This window comes from Podarcis gaigeae, assembly GCF_964106915.1.
Source record: "Podarcis gaigeae genome assembly, chromosome: 11".
Classification (NCBI taxonomy): domain Eukaryota; kingdom Metazoa; phylum Chordata; class Lepidosauria; order Squamata; family Lacertidae; genus Podarcis; species Podarcis gaigeae.
Genome location: NC_139687.1, coordinates 45,368,132 through 45,378,951, shown reverse-complemented (window position 1 = coordinate 45,378,951; position 10,820 = coordinate 45,368,132). Strand labels below are relative to the sequence as shown.

At 40.9% G+C, this 10,820-nt stretch overlaps 1 protein-coding gene across 5 annotated transcripts; it reads right to left on the bottom strand.

Annotated features, from left to right (window-relative positions):
- Positions 1-267: 267 nt before the first annotated feature.
- On the bottom strand, positions 268-10,533 carry TMEM267 (transmembrane protein 267). Of its 5 annotated transcripts, none has more exons than XM_083703019.1 (4): positions 10,443-10,507; positions 8,162-8,287; positions 6,656-7,043; positions 268-4,925 (listed from the first exon to the last, which is right to left on the bottom strand). In XM_083703019.1, the coding sequence occupies exons 3-4, from the start codon at positions 6,977-6,979 to the stop codon at positions 4,590-4,592; spliced, it is 660 nt and encodes a 219-aa protein (XP_083559145.1). In that variant the 5' UTR covers positions 6,980-7,043; positions 8,162-8,287; positions 10,443-10,507; the 3' UTR covers positions 268-4,589. The 5 variants fall into 5 exon arrangements, with proteins under 5 accessions (XP_083559145.1, XP_083559146.1, XP_083559147.1 ...); XM_083703020.1 differs by having other exon boundaries at positions 6,656-7,671; positions 8,033-9,050; positions 9,224-10,467; XM_083703021.1 differs by having other exon boundaries at positions 8,162-8,262; positions 10,443-10,461.
- Positions 10,534-10,820: the final 287 nt, after the last annotated feature.

The window sequence follows — 10,820 nt, the reverse complement described above, 5'->3', positions numbered from 1 at the left end:
TGGCAACGGGCTTGTTAATTTTGGGAACAGATGGAAGTTTGGTGTAACCCATCAAAGTGAGTCATATATTCTTAACACATGCTTCACAGCCACCGGTATTTTGATAAAACATGACTTTAAGTTATGCAAATCTAGTAAAGCATCTGGCAAACTAAATTGTATGAACATGCCAATGGCCGTTGTGGAGGGAAGTATCACTTCCCGGTGTTTACTTATGCAAGCATTTAACAAATAAAAATAAGTTATGATAAAAAATTGCAATGGGGATCCTTTTGTCAAACATTTTTAATGCCACAGTAGTGTTAACTAGGAAAACGATACAGTCAGACAGTAGTAGTCACAGTTGTGGTCCAGAAACAACACAAAATACTTTGAAGAAAACACAATACCAGTGTATTAAAAGGAAACACATCACTCTAGCCCCCTCCCCCCTGCAGCTTTAAGGAATGAAAATCAGCTAGGTAATAATTCTATGGGTGACAAGAAGTTGGAGTGAAAAGGATTGTGTACCACGTTAAAAAACAAACACATACCCAGTCCCAGTCAGGTAAAGCATTTTAGGACTTCTGTTGTTCTTAATACAAGTTTTGAACACAATCACTGGATTTAGAGTTCCAAATTTGGCCTTTAGAACATACCAAGTTCATAGTAGTACTCCATTTAAGCAGCTGAACTTTTAGATACTCAGGGGAAATTCAAGTAACTGCTTCACAGGGTTATTGTGTGACATGCTTGCTGTATACTAGACTAATTCCATGGAATGGTCCTTCATTAATATGATACGAGCCGTTGATATATTGTATGGGTCATAAAATCAAGTTAAGCGGCAATTTTCAAGTAAACATTTTCTATCTGTCTTGCAAATGATAAGCCTGGTCCCTAAGCGACCAGAAAGTGATAACCTTACAGTGCTTCTTGCATAACTAGCTAACTTAGTTCTTCTACTTGGCCCCACAGAGACTGCTATACACACCCAATGGATCCTTATGCTTTAGGTCATACTTTATGACTGGTTTTAATTATTGTAAGCTGCTTTTGGAAGTTAAGTTTGGTTGAAAAGCAGGTTGCTTTAACATAAAATGCAGATAGTACTATTACAGTTTTGTAAAAATGCTAATGCAAGCAAGGAACGTACATAAACTGTGCTGTGGGATAACCATACCGGCCGGCTTTTCTCTTTTTTCCATTAATCACGTAACTACTGCATTGGCCTAAAATTGGCCACTTTTTTGCAGTCTCACTCTTACTTCAAAACAAAAGCAATTAAAATGTTACATTGTAACATGTTACATTTTTACACTGCTTTACTCACTAGCTGCTTTAAGACATGCCTCTTCAGGGGAGAGAAGAATCATCCATAGCAAGCTGAGTTCTACAAGGCTAATTTTCCCTACAAATCCGCATGGATTTTATTCTTTTATCTGCAACTTACATGGTTACTGCATAATTTGAAACAGAAGTCATATAGGTGAGAATTTCCCTTATCACAATGATTATATCTGGGAAAGTCTTTGTTAATTTTCTCCCCATAGTTGGTTGTGTACAGCATCTTCCTTCTCCTTCCATAAAATTGAAATGGCTTGCCTAACCCTACTATAGATAGTGGGGGGATGAGGAGGTGGTGTCCCAGAGAGCTCAGTCAGTAGAACATGAGCCTCATAATCTCAGGGCTGTGGGTCTGAGCTCCACATTGGGCAAAAACATTCCCACATTGCTGGGGATTGGACTAGATGACCCTGGTGGCCCCTTCCAACTCCACAATTCTATAAAACAGATATATTTCTTCTATGAAGATGAATGCCTGTGCTTCCATAACACAACCACTGCATAGCAATACACAATGTCTAAAAATGATGCACAGCAAAACAAACCAAACATGGGCTGAGGCAATTGAACCCATGTGCTCCCATCCAGAAAAACATGCCAAAAATTGTAAAAACCAAAGATGTATCCCAAAGGCAGGAAGCCAACCGCAGACGTAATCACACACACACACAAGTTCCCCATAAGGTTGCAATCACACAATTTATCAACAGATAAATCTTCCTAGAATTGTGTGCCACTGTTTGCAGGACCAAATCCTATAGCAATTTAGCTCTAAAGCTTGAACAAAATGCTTGCCAGTAAGTTGTGTGACGTGCACTAAAAACCCTTAAGGCACGCAAAAACGAGTAGATAGTAATTTATTTATATGTGAAAATTGTTTCCATCTTTAGAACTGCATTTTTTTAAAAAAAGACACTCACAAAAGCAGTATGATTTTTGTGTGGGGTTGCTGATTATTTTCCTATTAAGGCCATCAGAGAAATATAATAATTTTCATGTAATTAGTGTTTTGTGACTAATTGCTTTCTAAAACCTCAGTCACTAAATTGAACACTGTTCTATTTGACACAGCGACAATTAACCTTACTGGGAAAAGCAGCACATTCTCAAAATACTTCATTTAGGAAAAATATATATATACCTCTTTATTAAAACAAAAATATTGAACTAGGATTTTTGGCACTGTGCTAAACAGCTTCAAATAAGGCTCCTGCTCAACACAGAAAAAAATGGCTTAAAGCATTAGAGTAAGTTCCCTTGCATTATCTGCACTATTATCTGTGTGCAGTATTCCAACTACCGGTAAATTATACTCACAGCAGACCTAATGAAATTAAAGGACCTTAGTCATGTTTAGTCATTTCAATGGGTCTACTCTGATTAAAACTGTGTTAAATTTTACCCTATAATATGATTCTCTGACCAATGCAGGGAATCAAAGTACTAACCTAGGCTTGATTGTCTGCGTAGATGATTGTAGAGATCACAGAGGCAAGTGACATAGCAGTCCATTTAAGTCAGAGTGCACCAGTACAGAGCTTGCTCCAAATACCGGGAAGTGGAACAGTGGTAAGAAAATGACCACCAGGAAAACATTTGCAGGGAGTACCCCTGAAACCATGGCTGATATATCAGTCATAAGAGGAGTTGATTGCTGAGTATATGTTAAATTTCAATAACCTGAACCTTTCTTCAAGAACTTTTAAGAAACAATGAAATTTTAGGATGACGGTTAATTGGCAAGTCTGGTCCCCTGGTATAAGTTTGTATATGGAGTTTTTAAAAATCTATAGAAGAGATTCCCAAAGGATAAGAAAATCTTAACAATTCTTATCTGTGTTCATTTGTCCTACTGCTGAATACATTTGTTCACACCAGGTGTAAGATGTTTTGCAATGAACCAAAAGTGTGTTAACTTTTGGTCCAAGTTTCTGTTGTTGATGTTTAAAGATCTAAAACAAAAATTACTCCCTGCCCCAGTACAGACCAAGTCATTATTTATGATCTTCCGAGCTACCCTGCTGGTTGTGCTGATTGTTACTTGGTGATAACATCCACCCTCTTAAAAATGTCTCTTACAAATTTGTATGTTTACCCAAGTTTTCCTGGACTCTCAATTCAATCTTTATTTTGTTTTGTACACTGCTCAGTTTTATTTGTGGTGCTATTAATATGGAGAACTTCTTTGAAATCAAACCTGCACTTTCATACATGCAAAGTTTGCAAGAGTGTTCTACACTACACATTTACCAGTAGTCCCTAAACTCATTAAGAAAAAGGCCCCCACAAGGGCTACTTCAGTGCAATCCTATGAATTTGTACTTAGTAGTAAGTCCCACTTAGCTTACTGAGTCTCTCTCCAGGCCTAGGATTGCAACCTAAGCCAGCTGCTTAAAGTCTATTAACTTACAATGAATGGGTATGTAGTAAACAAAACACAATGCTATTACAGTACAAGTTAATAAAGCAAAGAGGTGCTGTCATTCACTAAAATAAATATAATAAAATAAGGCAACAAATTAAAGCATTTCAGAAACACTGACCTTCGGGAATCTAGCTAAAGTTGAACTTATCCTGGAACCTAGCTAGGAAGGACAAGAGCCCAGACCATTTTAAGGTAGAGGATTTCAACTGATAACATTTGGTGCCCTATGTTTATAAAACACATATAAAATTAGACTTGAAGAGGCTATGATTTAACTCACCCAAATGGATTGTGGTGATATAAAATATATACAAACTGTGCCTTAGCAGCATTTTGTTTCTTTCAGGGTAGCAGTAACCAAAAAAGCTGCATGCAAAACCATACTCCCCCCACAAAAAAATATATTATGGCATGCTGTTCACATTAAGGCATAAAGGAATTTGCTGGCAGACTCAGGAAATCACAACATTCCCCACAAACCTGTCTGTTCAACACAATTGCCCTGCTTACACTTGTGCTGGCCAACTCACACATTACCATTTTTTAAGTGAACACCTAAAAATGTACACAGATAAGATTTATTTAAGCAATATATCCCCCCAAAATGTGAGACTGGCAAAGGGAGGAGCATGGAAGTGAATAGCTGCTATTACTGATACTTTACAAAATACTTAAGTGATTTTGGAATTAAAAAAATGTGCAGGAGACGCTAATGAGATTGCTTGGGCATGTTCATTACCTTGTGCAGCAGTGGTTTCAGAGAATCAACGTTAGACCTAACTCAGAAAACATGAGGCAATTACTTCAGTGATGCAAACACTACTATTCTAGATTATCATTAGACATCAATGCGCATCCCATGTTTGGTTGCCATCAGTTCTCTTGTTCCTGTTAAATACATAATAAAAGAACAGAGATGAGGTAACGATGCCGTGATTGCCACATAAAGCCAGTAAGGCAAGGGCGCAGTCTTTCCAAATGGGCAGATCCACAGGCCATGACGAATTCCATCTCGAACGTGATGCGAAGTCCAAGAGATAAACAGCATCCAGGGAAGAAAGCACCAGGAATCCTTCAGCTTGAAAAGGTGCATAATAAACTTTAATGTCAAACACACAAGAGGGATCACAGTAGAACAGTGAAGGAATGGTCTTCGTGGGAGAGTCAGGGCAGCCTATGGGAAAGAAAAGCACAGTGTAGTGGCAGCCAGAATTACAAGGAACAGTTTATGTGACTCTTGACAGCTAGAATCTTCTTCATTTATCTCCATTTTGAGAGAAATCAACACATAGCCCAGAAAGGACTCCATGATCAGATACTGTATATTTCATGCTTTGTGTGTCCTCTGTTATTCTATGTGTTGGTGTAATATATTCCATTCCGTTTGTTGCCTTCTCACTGTGAGCCATGGAATGTTTTCCGACCACCAATAGAGACTGGAGTCTAAACTATGTGGATATTTGCCTCTGTTCAGCAAAGCAGTTCTTAAGGTTAAAGGAACTAATGAAGCTATGTTGCTTATTATCTTTTTAAAACTATTGTCTTCTTAGTTGATGGCAGTTGTAAGCTGCCTTGGGCAACTCATATGTGAGTCGGAAAAATGGAATATAAATGATCAAACTGTTTGAAATGTATGAGAATAGTTTAATTTTATGCTACATTTTACTTTTCAGTCATTTGATTAATTCATCCAAACCAAACAGAAACATTCAGATACGGTCTTGAGGATGCTCAAGCACTTAAAGTGCATTGAACTAATATACATGGAATATTATAGTAAAGGTAAATGTCATAATACAGTAAAAGTAAATGTTATCAGACATTTGTAAGCCATACTGGGAGTGTTTTTCTGCTGAAGAGCAGGAGAAAAATGCTTTAAATAAACAATAAAAGTGAAAGCCAATTAAAAATAAAACAATTCTACCATATTAGTTAAGACAAACGCCAGTTGGGGAGGGAAGCATAATAAAGTGTTTGAAAATAAGAATCCTACATGCACATGGCACATGAACTTCTTGTGAAGTGTGCCACCTACTGGGAAAAGATATAGAAAAGCAATTTCAATGTGGTCCTCCAATGAATTCTATAAATATTAAACTGGCACGCTAAAATATGTTATACTTAATATTTCTGATCTGAAGCAGTTCCAAATTACAGTTACACTGATTGGACAAGGCTAGCATCACAACCAAACCTCTTTATCCTGGTGGATAATTTACACCTGCATAGTGAATCCAAGTCACCGTGGCAAAGCTGTTGTGCTGCTATTAGTCTGGGTCAGCAGTTTAGGAACTTTCACCACTAAGCCCAAGTTTTACAGCCTGTGCAACTTTTCCTGAATGCTGTACAGAAAAGCCCCTGAACCTGACATTTGGAGAGTTTGTAAGTAAAAAATTTTTAACTTACTAAATGTGTGGTCTTTCTCTACACTGGGGGAAGGAGTTTAGAAGGGAAAATCTTAAAGGTCTAACAGCCTATTATTTCCATGCTTTACTTTGATGCATATTTTAAATCTCTGATAGGGTTATCTCACCAAAAAGTATTTTAACCAAACCTGGACCTTGGCATCCAGGGAATTCTCCCTTTACACTATTTTTCCTTACCACCAACAGTTTCGCCCTAAAATTAAATGCAAAGTATTTCCTAGCTCTGGAAACTAATCAGCATAAAAAGCTAATCAACTCCCACCCCCATCAAATCCAAAACTGATAAGAGAAGAGGGATGGCACATCAGGATGGCTTGCACTGAAGTCTGCCCTTCAACCCTGAGCACAACCTAGTAATCAAATGGAAAATTTTAACATGAAATTAACATTAAAAAATACTTCCAATGGTTTTGGTTCAAATTATGCATATATGGTTTTTTTTAAAAAATCCAGGTAATTAAACTGTGGTTTTGCTTACCTGTAATGAAAGAGATCCAGCTAGAACAAAGTGATCCACATCAATGACAGATGAAAGAAAGCCAGCTAAAATGACTTCTGTAAAGTCACTTTTCTTCTTGAGTCCTATCACTATTGCCCAAGACCAAAATCCCACAACACCATGCACAGTGTTATCAGAGAGTGCTCGCAGCCAGTCATTCTGCTGAATGACGGAAAACTGCAGAAGTCTATCTGCTACAAAGCAGAAAAACCCCAATCCTAGGCTTGAAATTACAGAAGCTGTGCTGAATGACTGGAGAAGAGCATGGGCCTTTTCAGTCTCAGATGCCATAGCAAGCAACATGTCTCCATGCACAAAATGCCATCAGGATACATTCGGTCCATTGTCTGTTAAATCTTCAGTCATTCTGTAATTATCAGAGAAAGCTTAATGAGAGGACTTATCAGTACTAAAAATGTGTTTCCTTAAATGAGCAGAAAGATCACAGAACAGCACAGAAATCTAAGAGCCAAATAAGAATCTCTTTAAACACATTTTTCCGGTTCACTGTTCCATATAAAGCTAAATCTGTGCATATTACGTCAACCAGTGTCCTAGTTGAAACCTGCATTTCTTATAGCACTCATTTTTATGCACAGTACCTCTCCTCTGCCCTTCTGCTTGCCTACATTTTCAAAGCTCACAGCTAGTATCTGTTCTAGCTATTATTCCATCTCATCTGCCATATCTGCTTTGATATAGGCTTTCTTCATTCTTGCTTCTTCCTTGCACCCTGAAGCCTGCCCTGGGTCCAGAAGAAACATCTCAATGCATGCGGCTGTGTGCTCTTTTTTGTTTTTCATAAAAATATCTTCAAAAAGACAAATATAACTTTGCAGCTCTTGCTGTTCTGAGAAAGGTGAAATCAGCACATGGCGTTCCAGGCTAGTTTTGCAGCACTAGCAACAAAGGAAATCATCCTTCACGAAGTTAATAAATGTATGAGTCATAATTAATGTTGCTTGTTAATTAACTAGTGATTTCTAATTAGTTTACTAAAGGTAAAGGTAAAGGTACCCCTGCCCGTACGGGCCAGTCTTGACAGACTCTGGGGTTGTGCGCCCATCTCACTTAAGAGGCCAGGGGCCAGCGCTGTCCGGAGACACTTCCGGGTCACGTGGCCAGCGTGACAAAGCTGCATCTGGCGAGCCAGAGCCGCACACGGAAACGCCGTTTACCTTCCCGCTGGTAAGCGGTCCCTATTTATCTACTTGCACCCGGAGGTGCTTTCGAACTGCTAGGTTGGCAGGCGCTGGGACCGAGCAGCGGGAGTGCACCGCCGACCTTTCGATCGGCAAGTCCTAGGCGCTGAGGCTTTAACCCACAGCGCCACCTGCGTCCCTGTAATTAGTTTACTACTTCTTGCCAAACACATTCACTTTGCCCAGTTCTTATCACAGACAGGGAAGATACTTTCTGAATGTTACATCCAAAGTGTACTACAGTGGTTGTGAAACTGGGTACAGAATTTATTCAAAATAATACCTGAACACTGGATGAGAATATGGATAAACTCCATAATCACAGCTCTGTAATGGAGAACTTTTTGGCATGCCCTTTTCTCAGCCACCATGAGAGAGTTCAAGCTGCAGCAGTTACAAAAAGGTAAAGCTGGAGAATGTGGTGGAAGCAAAATAAATTAGTGAGGAACTAGTGTTTCACCAGACCAAGAACTGCAATACTCATAGGAGAGATGTTTGAAGCCCAAGCTGGAAAAACAAACTTACCCATGTTAGTTAGGAGACTAAGTTACACCTGTGCTTAAACTTTGCAGGCAGTAGCAATAGGGAACAGGAAAGTGGAACTATACAGAGGTTAGTATCACAATGTTGCATGCATAAAATCAGGGATGCCTAAAATCAATGCATGGCCCTCCAGCTACAGGTATGCTGCAACTCCCAGTATTCCTGACCATTGGGCCATATAGGCTTGGGATAAAGGGAACCAGAGTCCAGCAATGTCTGAGTAGGCCAAAGGTTGCCCACTCCTGCCCTAAATCTTACATTAAAGTGGAAGGAAGGAACTATCACACTATACATAATAACAAATACAGGCTTGCCACTATGCACACAATTTAGCAAGGGATATGGGCTGGGGAGAAGAGGGCAGCCAAATCTGCATTATTCTAAGAAGAGTACTTGATAATACATGACCTAAATATACTGTATCTACTGTTTTAACCTTCACATCCATACATCTAAAATGCTGCATGTAAAGTCACCCTTAGTATACATTTTAGCGACTAAGAGATGATCAGAATCGTATTTATATATTTTCTTTAGGCATATGTTAGCCAGTAATAATCCAGTATGAACTACTGCCCATTTTTCAAGTTGTCTCATCTTGCCTATGTTATCAATCCACTGTTTTCTTTCTTTTTTTTAATTCTTTTTATTAAGCTGTTTTTTTTTTGAAAGAAACACAACATAAACTAAAACACAACCACAACCAATCAATCCACTGTTTTCAGTAAGATTGGTCTGTAGCACATCAACCAGCTAGTTTGGATGTCTGTTGAGCACTTCAGAACTAACCTACTTTGACTACCTAACTAGCAATAAACACTGACCCAACCCAAGATCCTGCAACTCCCCTTTCTAGCTCAGGCTTGTAAATAACTACCCACTCATCCAATGCATGCAAGAATCATAAATCAGGCAACAAGGCAGAAAAGTACTACAAAATCTGGCTCTTGCTTTATTTTATGTTATAATGACTAATATAGGAATGTGCAGGCCAATTATCAGTAAAGACTTTGTGGCATTCTTTGCAAGGCAATTTGAGCTCCTTTCCACTCCTGCCCCCTACCTTTCTTCCTAAAGGGACCGGATGAACGTTCCAACTGTGTATGATTTCTGAGCTATTTTAATCCTAACACAACAAAGCCCAACCCTGTTCCTGCCCTTGCTTCAACAACACATTCAAAATCCCACCTCCACTTTCTATTGCCTCCATTTCTATACTTCAGTTCAGCTCAAACCTGGACATCCCCTTTCTCCTAGTGCCTATAAATACCCCCCCCCCCCAACCTTCACCATGGCTGCTTCAAGGCCTACTCTCAGATCTTATACCTCCATGGAGCATCCTCAGCCGCTTCCTTCCCTCATCTTCTCCCCCTCACCCGGGATTTTAACCTCTCATAGCCACCACTGTGAGTCTGAGTCACTCTACTCCCTTCTAATCTAATCCTCACCCTTACACCTTATAATAAGAATACTAATAGACTTGTATATAGCAGCATGAGCACACAATGGGGGCTTTGCACAGCACAAGAGGGCAGTCCTGTGCCCTGAGGAGCTGTGTGTGCGTATTATTATTTATTGAATTTATATACCGCCCTATACCCAGAGGTCTCAGAGCGGTTCAATAGAGTGTCGATAGCCTGTGTTAGCTCAGTTGGTACAGCACGAGACTCTTAATATCTGGGTCGTGGGTTCGAGCCCCACGGTGGGCTGGGCTAGATGACCCTCGCGGGCCCTTCCAGTTCTGCGGTTCTGTCTGCCCCTGTCGCCTTCCCCGTACTTTCCAAGGCCCTGTCGAGCTTCTGCCCTCCACGCTGGGGGCTGAATGCTCTCCCTCTGGACGCCGCACCGAGTGGCGACGGCGAGGGACCGGCTAGGCGCACCCCGGGCGACCCGCGCCATCCCTTCCCTCCTCCGCCCTCGAGAGCAGCCCCCGCTCCCTTCCTCTTCCTCCCCACAGCCAACCCCCGCCGGCCTCCAACCGCTCCCTCAGCGCCGCCCAGCGACCCTCTCGCCCTGCTCACCTCCCTCAGCAGCGCCAGAGGAATGGGTGGCTGCGCATGCGCCGCCCCGCCCACCGGCGCCTCTCTCTCTCTCTCTCGGCATCCTGGGAGAGCGTCAGGAGCGCCGCCCACCCGCCTCAGCAACGGCGCGTTCCTTCCTCTCGCTTCGCAGTCAAGAGATAGGGTTAAAATGTCGTTTATGCTACAAGCAAGGCAATTGACAAGAGCGGCTCTTCCTCTTCCTGAACGCAAATGTGTGTAGAGTGTGTGGGGGGGGGGGGTGAGTGGCATGCAGGGGTTTCCATATGAGTGGTAGAGCAGATGCTCCAAATCTCCTCTGTACCTCCTGTAAGCAAATTAAAAGGGGAGATATGGGAACCCGGTTGTTCCACTGGGCAG